At 36.0% G+C, this 18,749-nt stretch overlaps 1 protein-coding gene across 1 annotated transcript in view; it reads right to left on the reverse strand.

The window, feature by feature from the left end:
- Mybpc1 (myosin binding protein C1) overlaps positions 1–18,749 on the reverse strand; it is a 70,065-nt gene that overhangs the window by 31,586 nt on the left and 19,730 nt on the right. The window contains exons 10-20 of the mRNA XM_071609269.1: positions 18,527–18,644; positions 17,159–17,210; positions 14,876–14,932; positions 9,668–9,834; positions 8,546–8,678; positions 6,456–6,580; positions 5,454–5,559; positions 3,712–3,878; positions 2,389–2,551; positions 934–1,040; positions 477–610 (exon numbers count right to left, since the gene is read on the reverse strand). Of these exons, the coding sequence (XP_071465370.1) occupies positions 477–610; positions 934–1,040; positions 2,389–2,551; positions 3,712–3,878; positions 5,454–5,559; positions 6,456–6,580; positions 8,546–8,678; positions 9,668–9,834; positions 14,876–14,932; positions 17,159–17,210; positions 18,527–18,644 (1,329 nt within the window). The remainder of the gene's footprint in view (positions 1–476; positions 611–933; positions 1,041–2,388; positions 2,552–3,711; positions 3,879–5,453; positions 5,560–6,455; positions 6,581–8,545; positions 8,679–9,667; positions 9,835–14,875; positions 14,933–17,158; positions 17,211–18,526; positions 18,645–18,749) is intronic.

Consider the following 18,749-nt stretch of genomic DNA (forward strand, 5'->3'; position numbering starts at 1 on the left):
CTTCCCTTTCTTCTCTGCCTAAGGGGTCCCTTGCTGTTATTCTCAGAGGCTACCACTGACTATGCAGCCACTTGTTATCGTGACATTCTCTTTTATTATCTTCATAATGCTTCTCGCTCTCCAAAGGGACTTTGTTCTGTCACTTATTTACTTTATCTAAAAAATTCACTATTTCTTCTCTATCTTACCTCATAGCATCAACAGAATGAAGGACCTTGTTCATAATGGGACCTTGTTTATTATGAACAAAAGTACACTTGACCACATAGTAGGTAGTTAGAATATGAAAAGAAAAGGATTATCAGATTTGCCTGAAAATCAATCATCTTTCCCTTTCAAAGAAATTACTTCTGTACTGTACTCTTGGTTGTTGATTTGCCTTCTCCCTTCATCTGACTATTGGAGTGCAAGAAGTGGGACAGCCTGTGTGTGTGTGTGTGTGTGGGTGTGTGTGTGTGTGTGGGTGTATGACAAACCTTATCTGCTCGGCTCCAAAGGCACTTAGGAGGTGGTTCTCCAGAGACAGGAATCTCAAGACGAAGCTTACTCCCTGCAATCACGGTCACCGTATTGTCAGCATCAAGACCATCCAGGATGATCTTAGGAGGATCTGGAGTATTAAGCATGGCCTTTGTTATCAGACAGTCATTTCCATGTGGTTAGTGATTGGCTAGTGCTTATTTTGGTTAGTGATTGGCTGGTGCTAAACATTGGTAATCCCGCGTTTTTATCTGACTAAAAAGAACACAAGAAGGGTCAAGGTAGTTGGTGCCCAGAACCTTGCAAAACTATCCCATTGTAAGATTTAAGAACCGAGTACTTCAGTTAGTGACTAATAGCAGGTGATATATCATATGGTTTTGGATACATTGCAATTCCTAGGCAAACCAGATCAGACCAATAAGAATACAACTATGCACTGATTCTACTCACCAACAACATGAACTTTGGCAGGCAAAGTAACGTTGTAGGCATCTGGTGTAAACACATAATCACCTTCATCTTCAAGGAGGGCATTGGCGATAACTAACTTGTGGACTCTAAGGAAACGAGAAAAACATATTTCTAAGACTTTATAAAGACTTAGACTATATATGAACCAAACTGAAAAGACACCTGTCCTTTACCTGATTTACTTCTTTCATGCATGAGAAAGGGAGAGGAAGAGAGAAAGTGAGAGGAAGAGAGAAAGGAAGGAAGAATGAACGTGAAGTCTTAATTATTTATTGACCTAAATTAGACTTCTATTTTGGAGTACATAGAAATATTTGTACCAAAAAATACCCTGCTTATTATGCGTGCAAGAGTCTATTATTCTTTTTTTATTTTCATAACTTTAAAAAGATTAAGACATAGCACCTCAGTAATGCTACATTTGAAGATTCAAATTATTAATCATAATCTTGACTTGGTTTTACATGCCAAAAGAATAATAGTTCTTAATTTTATTGGTGTCACAAACCAGTGAATATCAGATGGATATTATGGACCCTTTCTCTACAGAAAGTGTGTATTTTGTACACACACAGAATTTTCTCACCATTTCAGAGGATTTGTAGATTCCCCAAAAGTCCATTCATGATTTTTTAAGAGCCCATTGGTCCAGACCCTTGCCTTAGATCTTTGCTAGATTCTAGAATATTATGCCCACCCCCTCAAGGAAAAAAAAATGTGACATTTACTGTTGTCAAAAGACAAAATTAAAACAAATTTGTTTTAAAGATCTTATCTGGCAATACCTCATTCTATAAAGTAGAATGAGTATTCTGATGAGCTGAGCAGAAATTGACTTTATAGCAGAAAAGGGCTGAAGAAAGCAGAAACAACAAAAATTGGATTATTTCAAAGTTGCTTTCCTTGTACAGGTAAAAGCAGAGGGTATTTCCTTATCATGCCTGCTAAAACTGGTCTGCTTGGATTTGGCTATTATTTTTCTTTTTCCAGATTTCATGGAAGATCAGATAAGCAACTTAGTTTGGGGCATGGTGGTGTGGAACTTCAGCATGAGTAACTCCATGATGACTTGGTTGGTTGGACCTAGTGCAGAAACCAAGTTCAAATCAGTGGTCTACTCTAAATCTTTTTTAACATTGGTTGGGACAGTTCATACATTTGACCAGCTTGTCAGCCCATTCCTCTAACCTCTTGTTTAGATGCAACAAAATTAGTCAACAAAGAACCATAGTGAAGTACAAATACAGGATCGTGAATAGGACATGATGTACAACAAAGAAATCACAGGTTCTTGCTAGTTGGAAGCAAAGAACTAGAAATAGGTCATCTCCCTATGGCTCCTCTCCAAACAGAAATTGCACAAGTATGTAAATGAGGAAGTGGGGAAGGTGGAGATGGTGACCAACCCTCACCAGTGGCACCTCGTTTGCTTACTTTCCTTTGTGAACAACCTTCAGACGGTCACTCTCCTGAACAGGCAGGCCATTTTTAGTCCATTTTCCTGGTATGTTTTCAGAGATCTCACACTTCAAGCATACTTCTTTTCCAAGTTTTACAGTCTGATCAGTCAGAGGTGTCAAAATCTTCAGAGGTCTCACTGTGGAGATAAGGAGCAGCATGAGTGCAGAACCCAAGCTCCACACAGGCCAGCATGATGGCATTTCACAATGGGACTCTCACTTCTGCTACCATGCTTGTTTTGAAGATGAGAATTTGTTGCAGTGCAATCGATACACTAGAGGACAATTGTTATATTTATTGAGCATTTACTATGGGTAAAATTGTGCCACTGTTTTTTATGAGGTTCTTTTTTTAAAAAAAAAATGTGTCTCTAACAAATTTCTTGGAGTGCTATGCCCATATTTCCATTTCTTGTGTAAACCTTGTGATTTTTACTGCATGATTTTGCATAGAATAATGATTATTAGGAATGAATATGTTGAATTAGAGCAGAACTAGCTGTACTTGCTTTAAATGGATACAAATATCAAGACAAGGACCTGCCTGTGGTTGAAAAACATTTGATATTAAACTAAAATGGCCATAATTCCATGAAGCACAAGGAGTGTATTGAGATTGCTTCTGAACAAATCCATGATCATATAAACTACAATTGGACAAGTAGGGAAATGAGATTTTTTGCTCTGCATGTCTTACCACTCATCCTGACATTTTGCTATTTTAATTTTCATGGCAAACTGGGACAGATTCTGTCACTGAGAAGTGACGACCATTAGAACACATTTGGGAAAGTACATGGATTTTCTCAAAGCTCTGGAGCCTATTAGCTAATAAGCTCTTATTCACTGGTGGCATGTCCTTGATTATGCCCACTTGGTCTGAATAATTTTCTTCTTACCCCAATTGCAATCACAGAGTGTTGGTTACTTATTTAATGACTAGATAGAATGCTTACTTATGGATTCAGGAAACATTATTGAGATTTGATATCTAAGTATTTACCATCTATTTTTATGGTCTTGAGAACAGAACAATTTGGATCACTTTTCTGGCTGATGATTTTTTTAAAATATTTTCTTCCTGATATCAGTACTCTACTATTAAATGCAGTAGTTGGTTCCTTTTTCAGAGTCCCTGACTCTCTGGTAGACACTCAGCTAAAATGGAATCCAATTTCACATCTTTAAAAATGCCACAGGAATAAATCAAATAGATTGGAACTTTCCTAAAACTGGATTAAAGAGCACAACATGATTTGTGCACCAGCTCCGAAGACGCCCGAGCAATCGTACTTACAGTCAACGCTCAGTTTGGCGGATGACTGTCCTCCTGTTGTCATCACTGAATATTCCGCACTGTCGGCCTTCGTGGCTCCGTCTATGATCAAAATGTGTTTTTTGCCCTCAACTTTAATCCTGTATCTTGATTTTGGACCAGGGAAGATCTCTTCACCATTCTTAAACCTGAGTTAATATGGATCATAAAAAAAACTTTTATAAATCAACCTCTGGGAAACAAACTTCATCAGTCCTGTTTCTTGCTTTATCCCAGTGTCTCATACCATTTCTGGCAGATGAAAGACATAGAAGAAAGATTTGCCGAGTTAAAAGACTATATCAGTCAATCTATCTGCCATTGGATTCATCCTGTAACAAATATTGTCTACAAAAATAATATTAAGAGAACATAAGCCAATCAGAGGAAGATGCTGAAAGTGGATAGTACCCCCTCCTGGGTTCTTGACACATTTTAAAGATAGCTGTGACAGTAGATTTGCATGAACAATTTACTCTGTACCATTTGCTACAGATTCCTCTGTGTAATTTACTGTACTTCTCAACATAAAATTTTATTTTAAGATTTTGAATCCTCTAGTTTTTGATTTTGAGATTACTCAGAGGGAACATGTAAGAAAACACTCTCCACCTGAGCAGGAAATAAAGCTTCTATTTATTTATTTACTTATTTACTTACTTACTTACTTTTATTTTTACTTTTTTTAGCACAGGAAATCAAACCTAGGGCCTCACATATTCTGCCACTGAGCTATATCCCCAGCCCCAGCTCTTTTTTAACTTTTTAAAAAATAAATTGGTGATTCTTAGTCTAAAATATTTTTCTGAGGATGCTGTAACAATACAGTGATGAGGATGTAACTGAAAAAAACATGTTTTTTTTTCCATCTAAGTTGTCAGTAAGGATTGGTGAGAAGGATAGTGGTGTAGAGAGTCAGAGTATCCTCGGTCCTTGGAGTCAAACCGACCAGGGTAACCTGAGTAGTTATAAGTTCCTACCTTCCTACATCCTTACCAATATAGATTTCTGGATCTTTTCTCTGTCTTATAACTGAAAAGAACCCCAAGATTATAGAATATTGTAGTTGTCATCTTTACTAAGGTTGAGATCTCTATAAGGTCAAAAGTCTGTTCATATGTTTAAAAGCCATGTGTATTTTCTGTTCTATTAACTAGGAAGATACTATTTTTGTCTATTAAAAATGAACCGGGGGGGGGGGGCTGGGTTTGTGGCTCAGCAGTAGAGCACTCGCCTAGCATGTGTGAGGCCCTGAGTTCAATCCTCAGCGCCACATAAAAATAAATAATTAAAATAAAGGTATTGTGTCCAACTACAACTAAAAAATAAAAGATTAAAAAAAATGGACAGAGGGCTGGGGTTATGGCTCAATGGTTGAGTGCTCACCTAGCATATGTGAAGCACTGGGTTCGATCCTCAGAACCACATAAAAATAAAATAAAGATATTGTGTCTACCTAAAACTGAAAAATAAATATTTTTTTAAAATGGACAGATTTGAATGCAATAGCAAACACCTTTAATTCCCAGCAACTCGGGAGGCTGAGGCAGGGTGTTCAAAGCCATTCCCAGCAATTTAGTGAGGCTCTAAGCAACTTAGTGAGACCCTGTCTCAAAATTAAAAAAAAAAAAAAAAGAAAGAAAAAAGGCTGAGGATATGGCTCAGTGGTTAGGTATTCCTGGTACAAAAAATATAAAAGGACAGACATCAGGAAAACTACTTACCATTTTACATTGGCATCATCTTCAGACACCTCACATTCTAATTCAACTCTTTCCCCACAATAAGCATTCATATCTTCCAGCTGTTTAGTCACCATAATTGGAGGTTCTAGTATGAAAAAGGAGGAAATCAAAATCATTAAATATCGAAATCCTGTCTCCCAAACCCTGACTTGTTCACAAATGAAAATCCAAAAATACCAAAGCATCATCTATGGTAGTTCTATGGTAGTAAATAGGAGGCGAGGGTTTACTTATTTGTTTATTTTTTACTTTATGTTATTGGCAAAACAAATCGCTAACAACCCTGGAAAAGTTCTCCCAATTCTCTCACAGCTTTCCAAATTAAATAAATCATTGTTTTAGAGAGCAGATAAAATATGTATCAAGTATCCTTCTTTCAGCCAATAAGATACCAGGTGGTAGACACTCCTGAGAAGGAGAATGGATAACACTAAAGTTCTTTATTTTGGTTCTAAAAGGAGGGTAGAGATTATAGAGTTGTCTGTCATCAGAGGGCTTCATTAAAAAAAAAAAAAAGTGACATGTGGCTTCATTTCACCCCTCCAGTTCTTTTCACAATGTCTTCATAAATGATGATCTACTGATACCAACTACCAAGCTGGTTTTAAGAGAATTCTATTTGTTATTAGTGGAGAGTGTGAAACAAGGATCATCCAGTGAAGTTTGTTGAGTTTCAGAAGCTATAATAATTGTAATTATCAGGCAGAACAGTGCTTGGCTTGAGTCAAAACTATGGGGCAGTTTCATTCAGAAGTTTCTTCTCCCCTTGACTTTTCTAGCCTTAAGACATCTGAAGATTCCTTAGGATTCATGACATCTGCCAGTGCAGGGTAGCCTCAATGCTGGGCCAATCTAACGGCCAACCCAAACCATTTCTAGCTTGGAGCTAAAGAAGTTCCCTGACCATTCTTTTGATCATTACCCCTGGGAGTAATGATGTACTGGGAGCACTGATGACCGTAGGAAGAAATTTCATCTTACCTCTCACAAAGAGCTCAGTAGAACATTTTTCATCGCCAGCTGTCACATAATACTCTGAGTCATCTGTCAGCGAACAGTTATTGATAAACATGATTCTTTCGCATCCTTTGTGTTCAAAGATGTATCTGTTTTAAACAGGAGGAAGATAAACAGAGTCCATGAGCTTAATATTATTCTTTGCCTTATTGTCAGCAAAGATGGCTTATAATTTGGTAATATCTGAAAGTAAGGGAAATAATATTAATCATCCCTTTTTGTAGCATGTATTTTAAATAGTTTAATTAACATCAAACAAAAAACAATCCCCATCTTTATGATCCACGATACACATGCATGTTTATATACATTATTTAATTTGTTTATATTTCTTTTTTTACATGGTTTTTCTTTCAAATATAAACCAGTTCTCACATATTTGCTGTTTGAATTTTTTAAACCCACTGTTTGAAAACAGATTTGGTTGACAGTGTCAGATTTTTAACTCTGTGCATTCTTTTGTTCTAGATTTTTTTATTAGTGTATTATATTTATACATAATTGTGGGGTTCATTTTAATATATTCATAAAATCATAATAAAATTTGCTCCATTTCAATCCCAGTACTGCCCCCTTCTAACTCTTCCTCCCACCCCCTAATCCCCTTCCTCTACTTTATTGGTCTTCCTTCTATTAATTTGGATTTTCAAATTGGTGCATCATAGTTACACAGAAAAGTGAAATTCATTGTGATATATTCATACATGCACATAGCATAGTTTGGTCAATTTCATTTCACAGTTCTTCCCCTTTCCCATAACTCTGCACATTCTTCTAATGACCAATTCATGTGCTCTATGAAGGGGGCAGAGACTTAATCTTATTCATTGACATATATTCCATTCATTGCCAAGCACAGGTACACAATAAACTGTTGGATGAATAAATGATTGTTTAATTTGACAATTATATGACTAATCATTACAGCAGTAGTAATTCTATACAGTCTCTTACATGAGCCTAAAAACCCGTGCTTTCATATCACTGTTAACATCTATTAAGAAAATATTTGAGTAATCAGAGAGAGAAAACAGGAAGTCAAGAAGACCACAAAATTTAATGCTGTGACCTGGATCATGGAGGAGCACATTAGAGCATTATAACAAACCAGAAAAAGTTAGTTGGGGTTGGGAAATTATCAAATTGAGGACGACAAGAATAAAACATTTCAACAATGTTTTCTAGATAAAACTAACCAAATAAAATTATGTTTTGGTAAATACAGGATGTCTTTAAGAGATTTTTGCACCAGATATAAACACTATTATCACAAAGTCACTCTGTTGGCATGATCACATTAAGAAATTGGAAACCACCTAATTGTACTCCAGAAGTGACAGATTTCCAGGATTAAAGTCTTTTATCAATGTACACGTGGCCCTTGTTAACTTAAAAAAATATACTGGAGTTGAAAATCTCTCAGGCTGAGGAGGATCTCTGTAAAGTAGTTTCATAACAGACTAGAGATACCATCAGACATCAGGGATTAGTTTGCCTACTTCCTTTGGGAGAGGGCCAAGAAATAATAAAACATGGGCTTAGACCTGCATTTCATTAGATCTCAACATGAAACACTTGTATTCAGATGCAACACTATGAGTAAGCACTCAAAATAGCTCCTGAATTGAATATAAAAGGTATTCAGCCATTATCAAATACAGATAGTGTTTTCAAAAAACAAAAGTCATCTAATTATGAGGCATGATTTCTCACTGGCATATCAAATATGTATTTCAAAAATTTTTAAGTTTTACTTTTAAAAACTGTGAAAAGTTTGGCAATCTCTTAAATAATTACATATAAGCTGTAGTGGCACTAAACTATAACTGGGAATCACTTGAAATAGTCTGTATAGAATTAGACATAAAGCAAAGCTTATTTCACATAATACTATGGTTTTAGTAATCATGAAATACATGCAGTGATTAAATCTTTTTTCTCCGTTCATGTGCTTTTGCATTATAACTAAAAAGCCCTTGTATTCTCAGAAAATTAAGTCAAATACTGTTTGATTCCCTTATTTGTGTCATTGATTACTTGCAAAGCCCACTTACTTTGTGCTGGGTCGAATTTCTTGGCCATTTTTATACCATTTCACCTCCAACTTTGGATCTGCCAGTTCCACAACAAACCTTACTCTGCCTCCTTTATCAACCTGATATGCAGGATCAAGAATTTTTGCAAAAGCTGATCGATAGAAACAGCAAAATACGTTAGTATGTGTGTACATATGCTGAGAATTCAGTCAATATGTGTAAGAGAGCAGGAAGAGGTGTCACATGTCTGTAATCCCAGGGACTCAGGAGGCTGAGGCAGGAGGATTGCAAGTTCCAGGCCAGCCTCAGCAATTTAGTGAGACTCTGTCTCAAAATTAAAAAATAAACAGGACTGGGGATGTAGCTCAGAGGAAAAGCACTCTTGGATTCAATCCCTAGTACACTGCATCTCTCTCTCTCTCTTTCCTTAGGAGTTACAGGATAATAGGAATGATCACATATGTAAACAAAATCCCTTCTATATTTCTCAACCTTTTCGGGGTGGTGGGGGAGATTTTTAAAAAAAGAAGTAGTGAGAATCTTTAAATTCTACCTGGACAGCCATAAAACAATAAACATGGGATTGATGTATTATCCTGATGTATCATAAAACAGGTAGTTGACTGTTAGTACAGGAAAGTGAAAAGCTGATGATCTACTTAAAATGTATTCCTTTCTCTCTTTTCCCTCTTCACAAAGGTATTTAAAACCACAACAAACTACAACCACTTCAGATGCCCAGGGAGATGCATAGATGTTTTACAAAAACGTATGGGCTGTGAGAAGTGGGCCTCCCAAACTCCAAGGATCGTAAGAATATGATAATAAAACAGAGACTCAGAGTAAGGCAGACGTGGAGGCTGAGAAAAGGGGTCCGCTGAAAAGTTCCAAATGACAGCGCGGCTATTTACCACTCCACGTGGTAGATGGGACTATAAATGTCGGTCACCTTAACTCATCAGGAGCGATCGGCTATCCACAGCTAGTACCGTGCAGGGCAGGGAACCACGACCTGAAGCCCAAGCTAACCAAAATAAACCCCAACCCGGTGCGAGGCGGGAAGAAGCACGGCGTGGGGTTCAGACCCGTCATTCCAGCGCACCGGCCGGGGCCCGCGCTGCCACGCCCCGCGCCACTCACCCGCGCTCTTCTTCTCCACCCTGCGCATGCGCTTGAGCCGCTTGAGCATGCCGCGCAGGTCGGTGATGCCATACTGGAAAGCGATCTTCTCGTACTCGTTGGGGTTGGCGTTCTTCAGCAGCTCCCAGACGTCTACCTCGGGCTCTTCCTCCTGCGGCTTCACCTCCCTGTCCGGGGGGAACCATGGCCTAGTTTAGTAGCTGCTCTGGCTCCCAGAGACACGGAAGGTCGGGTACCCTGTCCCACTTTTCGGTTGCCTTAAAAGCTCTGTTTAAAACCTGGTTATTTAAAGTCGAATTGTTTGACTTGTTTTTACTCCCCCGCCCCTTTCTTTTTTGGAGGTATGGGGGATGGAATCCAAGCCCTTGAGCATGCCAGGCCAATGAAATTTTGGAGACGGTTTCAATAAGTAGAACGTCAAATATATGCTTTTGTTTTCCTAATTAAAAACACAATGTTAGGGGAGCAGAGGATGTCAGGAAATATACTGAAAACATTTTAGAATGTAATTGGAAGTGAGATTTTGAGAAACTTGAAGAATGGTTTTCACCTAAGATATGGGTATTGCATTCATTCTGAAAGTGGGCAAAGAACTGAAAGATTTAAATTCTGGTCTAGGAATGAAAAATAACCTATTTCTATGTTACTAATGTACATATCGATACGAAGGCAATTTTTTTTCAAATCTTTGGTTTTTGCCAGTAGCATTACCCTTCTATATTAGTAAGTATATACATTAACCATTTTTTAAATTATTTTTATATTAAAAAATTGAAACTACCATGAAGACTTTTTTTTTTCCTTTTTAAAAGAAAATTGTTTTTCTAAAATGGCAGGGGAAAAGAAGGGTGAGATGGAAAAAATCCATTTTCATCTTAACATACCGTCTTGAAAGTTTTTTGGAAGAAGGTTGAGGTAGAATTATAAACATATAAATATTAAACTTAAAATGATGTAGGATTCCATGAACAAGAGGAAAGTATATTCTTAGGACTATTACCAAAATTATGAGCTCAAAATTTGATCACATCAAAATGTATAAACATTTATAGAACATATAAAAATATATAATATTTAAAGTGCCCTTGTTTTCCCTATTTCAAAACTCCCTGGGATAAAGACTTTGAGAAAAGGGGCATAGTATAAATGCAAAATATAATTTAAATGGATTTTCTTCATTGTCTAAATGGTTCTAATTTTGTTTAAGCTTAGTTGACTATTTTTATCTGATTAATTTAAAAATGTTACTGTGACTACTTAACATTTGATTTGGATATGATTTTCCAGACAACTGGCCAATCCATCTTATACATCAGTGTGAAAACAGATTCATGCTATTGTGTTAGGGAATGATGGGTTACTTATGGTTGCTTTGTCGCATGAATCACACCTATTTAGATTTTCTCCTTTATATTATTTTGTCATCATGGGCAAAGCATATGGGGGAGGCTAGGAGTTTAAGGTGACTTTAGCAAGTATAGCTTCTAAATATCTAATTTCATTTTTATATTGTCATGAAAGTCTTTTTCCTCTATGAGAGAGGGGATCACTGAGGTCAGTCTTCTGGAAAATGGAGGTAAGAGGTCATTGGTCCATCAGTAATCTTCATGGGAAGGACTAGACAACTCCATTAGGAAAATGGACCTCAAAAAACTCAAGACAGGAAGCATTATCTTTATCTCACTGAAATGAAAAATTCACCCTCTATTAACATGAGGAAATTGAAGAGCTCAAGAAATTGTCCTAAGATTGGAATATTGGTAATGATTTGCCAGATGTGCAAGCAGTCTACATTTCAAGTTCATCATTTAAAATATTTTAATAGGAAGTCTTGGGGAATTGCAGTTAAAATGTGTGTGTGTGTATTTTTTTTTTTTGTCTCTCTGGGGAAAAATCTTTTTATGCTTTATTTTTTGTCTTTAAAAAATAAAAACTTTAAAATTATGCCAAACTTTTAAAATTATGCCATACTAGATTGTTTAAAATTTGTATTTTAATTGAGAAGAATTATACACATGCACATTTTAAGTATCCTCCTGATATTGGTGGACAGATTTAAAGATAGCAAACTATGTATGATTTAAATAGCTAACAGGAAGCACAAGTCAAACATTGTGACATACCTAGATCTGTGAGGTGACTATTTACATAAAGGAGGCCAGTAATAAAGATAATAATTTTTTTTGATTTCATTGTTTTATGAATCTTGATAAAACAAAGTATCCTCAACAATTTTCACTGAAATACCAAGATACATGCCATTCTACCACATTCCCTATCCAGTTCTGTATATGAACACCAATGACCTCTTGCTTTTTCCTTCTTTTTCTCTCCATCACTTCATTGTATTCCGAATTGCAAATATACTGGAAAGTGAGGTCAAAACTCTTCACTTGCAGCGTTTCCTTAACTCTGGAATGGATCTTTACTTACCATGGTGGCAGCACAGGAAATTATCTGAATGGTTATGGTAATTGCAGTAAGGAGAAAAATCAAAATTTCTGATTCCTTTCCATCATTGGGATAGACCTGTATAATGTCCACAGTACTTTCATCTACATCAAAATTTCTATAACTTGATGATCCTAGTGAACTATGAAACATTTATAGAAATTTTATGTAGAATAAGACTTTTAAGTATTTATATAGGTCTAATCCCACAACAGAATACAGCCCAAAAGATTTACCCTGATTTTATCTAATGTCTGTTTGAAATAGACTCTGATCAGGGCGAGGAGATATTTTCTTTATACAGAGAAGTTGGGTGTAATTAGACTCATTCTGATGAGGATTTTGCCACACACTCTTGGGGAAATGGGAATGGCAACCATGTGTCATTACCATAATGAAAACATGCAATTCACACACACTAATATGAAAACACATCACATCTGAAGTTATAATAATGGATTAGTAGAGCATATTAAATGGTCATAGTATTATATTAACAACAGTCTAATTATGAACCCAAATCTTTATTAGGGGATGTAGAGAAAATGAGAACTGGAGACATGTCGGCTGCCCATTTTTTCCTAATAATTTTTCTCCCATCATTTATAATTAGATTTCTTTCATTCTGCAATCTGCTGAATGAAAAAAAAAACAGTCTGTTTTGTTCCTTTTCAACAGACAATGACATTTAATAATCTACCATATCACATTATGATTGATTGTGCGTGTGCGTGTGTGTGTGTGTGATTTCTTTATGAATATATGCTCTTTGAAGGAAACACAACATTTTCCTAGTGGAAGTATGTATTGATTTGCCACCTACTATTAACAGGCCTTTTATACTTAATTTAATTTTCACAATGTCTGTTAAGTCGTATTATTCTTCACATTTACTGATGTGGAAAGCAAATCTCAGAGAGGACATGTATTTTAATCAAACCCACAGAATAAGTAGGTGGTAGAGTTGAGATTCAGGTCCCTGTTTTTGCCGCTCCCTGTTCCCTACTACAAATATGTTCATTCTTTTCCCTGTGCCAGGAGCTGGATTTCTTTCCCTCATATCTCCTGGCATTATATTCTGCACAAAGCACTTGGTATTTTCCTGGCAGAATAAATGATTGGAGGGTTTAAAACAAAAACAATACTCTGCTTTACTTAGATTGTCGACATGCATTATAAACCCAAGCACCAGCTTCCAGGGCAGATTTGGAGTAGTTTTTCTTACATAGAGTCACAGAAAATGAGTTGACTCAGAAAAGGGAAACATGGATTTGAGTCCTTGCCCTGCCTCTAATTTCTGTGTGACTTGGAGTAAGTCACTCAATGTTTCTCTGGACCTTGGTTTCACATCTATAGAATAAGAGAGAATGAGGTTCACTTAAGGGCACTTCATATACTGTTTCTTTAAAAATGCACTTGGGGAATTAATAAATATTACTGCAACTAGTGATTATTTGAGGTATTCAAAGGAAGAAAGATGTAGTTGATATTGCCATGTCTACTGATTGACTAATGTCCATCAGTAATTAATAGATCACACCTGTGAACCTAAATGTTGTGAAGAGTATAGGTGAATTTTTCGTTCACTTGTATAAAACCATCCTGCTAAACTGAGAATAAACATGAGCCCAGTTTATTATAAGGATTATAATTTGTTGTTAAGCCATTTGTACTATGGTCCTTTAATAACCATAGAAAACACTAGAAATAAAAATAAACATTAAAAATTATTTAAAATAAACCTGAAAAGCTCAATGAAAACTGGTATCATTATTTTAAAATATTGATTTAGAGTTATTCTCATATTTGATAGATAAATGCAATCTAACAAAACTCAATTTCCTTTTGTTGCTTCTTCACTATAGTGAGTATCTGGTAAGAATGTATGTATACATGTATAGTATAGTATAGTATGTGATATGCATATATCTGGATAGAAGTCCTATAAAATGGTTATATGCTAAATATTCACACTAAAATTCTATAAATTTTATCACAAGATAGAAAAATGTCAAGGGAGTGTGAGAGATAATATTAAACATTTATTTCCATTTTACTACCATGTTTTATTGCTTCTAAAATGTACATTTGGGGGACATTTTAAACATCTCTGGAATAAGGATGTGTTTTTATAATCAATAGTGTGTCATAATAGTATTTGGAATAATTTTTTCCTTGCTTTGTGATTTACAAAATACTGGTATGCCTTTAAATCAATAAAGTCTTGAATTTGAAGAAATATTACAAATCATCAACAATATTTTAATATATATATATATATATATATATATATATATATATATATACACACATGTGTGTTTGTGTATCACCTGCAGAGATGTCTACCAAAATTGTGAAATTGATTTTTCAGTGAGTTATCAAATGTTAAAGCCAGGAGAATAGAGATTTTATTTATTCAATCATGAGAAAGAATCATATGTACACTCTTAGGGGCTTCTAGGTATTTAAGTCTTATGTCTCAGTTTTCAAATTTCCCCATCCCCAGATAAGAACATGTGTAAAAATTTAGGAACTTTTAAAAAGGAAGTTCAAAAGCATCAGCTGAAGTCTTTAACAGATTAGTATATGGTTGTTTCTCTACCTCTTTCTTAGTAGACTCTGTTATATTCTATAAGCAAAACACATTTTACGAATTAATAACTCCTTGGAAAACATTCACTTTAATCTTGACTTCTCTGGGTGGGTGTCTAAAAGATTTCCAGGCCACAGTGCCCCACTCCATCACTTGGTTCTCACCTACGTTTCAGGAGACCACTAAAGTCAAGTTCCCCTGCATCCTCTTGACCTTCTCCACTGTCATTAACAAAAGAAAAGCAAAACTAGGTTTAATGCAAACACATACATGACAGTTTTCCCAAAACACTCTACATGTAACGTATATGCAATTTTGTGCTGGCACACGAGGACTAAATCAACACAAACTGCTATTTCTTTTCACACAAGTGACATTGTACGTCTTCAGAGTATGTACTTGTGGAAAAGTAAACAGGAGGAGCTTGTGTTCTCTACGATTTCAAAGGACACAATTTTGTAGATTGCATATATAAAACTGCTTGGATTTGTGTTAAAACCAGGTAACACAAATGCACTTAAGCCAAGCAACACAAAGTTCTTTGTTTTTGCAAGTCGGGGGGCCATAGAAACAAACCTGTGTAAAAAGCAAAGGACTTTTGCTGATCTCTGTTATGCACATAGGACAGAGATTGGCTTGGAGGTTGAAGTATACCAATGTCAGATATATAAGTCCAAAGCCTTATATTCAAAGGTAACCTCTTTGCGTCCATGAATAGATGAATCAGATAATGTGATACCAACATAGCATAAAGATGGAACTAGCATTGGAACTTTTGAAAAGATGCATTCCTTTCTATTTTAAAGGGATTGCTCTTTAAGTTATAGTCTTTTAGTTTTGTCATCAATACGCTTTTAAAGGTATTTTTAAAATTATATCTTTGATTTGTTAATGAACTCTTTGCTAGTGGTTTTTAAAAGTACTTTCCTCTAAAGAAATGCATCTTAAATTAGGCATGCAGCCACCATTGTGATTTCATCTGAACTCTATATAGAAGCTATGGAGTTGACATTTAAATGGCACATACTTACTTACATGTTTAACCTTTTAATGAAGATTTTGTTTCCTGCTCTTTACAAATGTTAGTTATGGTTTCTAAGAAAAGAGTCTGTGGGTTTAAAAACAGTGTGTATAACATGTAAGTCATAAGAATTAAACTCAAGTAATGTGTTTTTAAAACTGCAGGTGTTTAGGGGCCTTTAAGTGAACCAATTTCTAGTCTTTTAAAGCACAGAGATCATGTCTTTCCCAAAATATCCTCCTATGTGCCTGGAGCATAGATTTAAACTTATACATTTGCAAAATATGGGGTGAAAAGGGAAGCTAGAAAAAAAAGTAATGGAGTTTTGGAGTTTGACATTTTTTTTTTTCCAAATAAAAAACACCATTTACTATCAGGTGGTATTCAAAATCTTTTAAAAGTAATTATAATTTTGATTTTTTTCATAATTTAGGAGGGAAATATGCCTTCTATTAACAGACTAAATCATTGTTTCCTAATAACAGGGTGTTTTGTAATTTTGGATGACTTTCCTTACTCAACAAAATTGTATGTGTATTCAGTTTTAGGAAGAACAAAACATGTACTCTCCTTAAAGAATTTATATAATGCTAATATTAAAAATAAAGGGTAACATAGTATCAGGGAGCTAGTTACATTTCTCAGTGACTAGAAAAATTTTCATTTTTATTCCTTGACTCCCTGATTTTTCAGGCTTGGCTATTGCAAAAATTAAAGTAAATAGGTGTCTAGATTTTGCTGTTCAACAGGAGAGAGAGAGAGAGAGAGAGAGAGAGAGAGAGAGAGAGAGAGAGAGAGAATATGTGTTTGTGTGTTGCAAGGAATTGAACCCAGGGCCTCATTCATGCTAGGCAAGCACTCTACCACTGAGCTACATCCCAGTTCTATTGTAATATTCTAAATGCCAGCTGTCTCAGTGTATTCCATTTAGTATAAATCTAATATTATATAAGGTGCTAACTTCAGTAAGTAGCTACTTGTGTGGTTTTTCTGGGCAACTGGTTTAATAGGTCCATAGGTGATATCCAGATGAAAAGCAATGAAACTAAAAGTTTTCTCATGTTGTTTAACTGATGCTATAGGAAACATGTCTCTTTGAATATCTCATTGGATTACTTTGTGGAAATAAATGCAATTAAGGAAGAAGCCACATAAGAATAGATTGTAAGTGTATCTTTCTGAGGCAACTGTGAAACTCCAACAAATGGAAGCTTCACTACAAGATTATTCTAAAAAATCATCAGTGTATGCTTGATTGGGCATTTAACACATGACTTTCCTAGAACACCAACTTTTAAATAGGTGGTTTTTTATTTCGGTAAAAAGGATTGTTCCCACATGAATTGTGGACAAAGGGAGGTGTACTCTGAAAAATCCTCCACTTTATGTTATACGAAAGCTGTCTACATTCCCCTTTTGAAGTTACCTTCTCTTGAAGGCAGATCTGATATCAATGTTTGGAGTAGTCCCGGTAGATTCTTTGAAAGGAAAGAAAACAATATAATAAATACCCATTAAGAAGGAAAATTTGTGTTCAGTTTCTTTACAGGCACGGGAATTGATCAATTGGAAGAGAGTCAGGTGAAGGGAACAGCTGTCCTACTGAATGGCTGAGCTGCCAAGGCACCATCCTCCCCCATGAAGAACCTATGGAGGGACCTTAGCGATTACCTTGTCTAGTTGTCATTCAACCTACCTGCCTGTTAGAATCACAAGGAACTTAAGAAATATATCAGCTTCCTGATCCTGCCTCCTGGAGATTTTGATTCACCAAATCAGGGAGGGGAAACCATAAATCAATATTCTAAAAAAGGCCTCCAGGAGACTGTCAGAGATGTCTGGCCCTGAAAGTGAAGTAGTGCGTCCCAAAACCAGATCCCCACTTCATACAGAAGTCTCAACAGTTCCCTGATCCATTATGGTTCAGCCTCTCCTTGATAGCTCCAAATGGGGATCTCACAACCTTCCCAGGCTGTCTGTATACCTTTCATGAAACATTTAATCTTAATGTGAAGACAAAATTAGCCTCTTTTTCCTTTCCATCTTTTAATTCTAATTTGCGTAAATCCTTCCTGAATACATAGAAAGGACATTTTTCTTCTTTTATGTGACAGCCCTCTCCCCTCTGCTATGAGCCACCTATGCCTGCTGTCTTTCACCCACTCACTCAAGCTAGATAAGGTGTGGTTTCTAGATTCTTCATCCTCCTGGTTACTCTACTCCAGAAGGGATCCAGGTTGAGCTATGGTACCCATGACCAATGACATCACTCCAAATGTGGAACAGTAGCATGTTGAAGAGAGAAGTTTCCTAAGTATCAATTCTACACCACTTGGAAAGCCCAGTTTAAAATCACTCTATTTGTCTTTTTCAGCTACATCACACTTTGGATTCATCTTAAGTTTATGATCTTTGCTGCCAAATCAACTTTCCCTTTGTATACATATGAAGGGGGGGGGTCCTCCAACCTCAATGTACACATTTACATTTATCTCAATTTTATTTACTCTGGGTCATACACAGAGCATATAAATGGAGAACGTTCACATCTGACATTATTCCCTATAAAAGAAATTCTCCCTTCTACCTGGGCATCCTATGTCCTCACACCACATGACCTTATCTCCAAACCTGAGAGAGACAGCCATTGAAACAGTCATTCAGCAGTAGCAAAAATGTCACCATCCCTTATCTGGGAGCTTGAAGATATCATAGACCAGAGATACTTAGCAATCTTCCTCATCCTTTCCCACATTAAAAAAAAAATCACATTTATCCAGATAAGAAGGCTCACCGTGCACTTCAAGATCAAATGAACAGCTGTCAAACTTATCCTTGTAGGTGACCTCACATCTGTAGTTTCCTGCATAGTTCTCTTTGGCCTTGATGATCTGCATCTCAAATGTGTATATCTGTAACGAAATATACCCAGATATACTATTGTTATGGTTTAGATGTGGTGTTTCCCAAAAGCTCATGTGGGAGATGATGTGAGAAGGTTTGGGGGAGAAATGATT

Source organism: Marmota flaviventris, chromosome 3 (genome assembly GCF_047511675.1).
Source record: "Marmota flaviventris isolate mMarFla1 chromosome 3, mMarFla1.hap1, whole genome shotgun sequence".
In the NCBI taxonomy this organism is placed as follows: domain Eukaryota; kingdom Metazoa; phylum Chordata; class Mammalia; order Rodentia; family Sciuridae; genus Marmota; species Marmota flaviventris.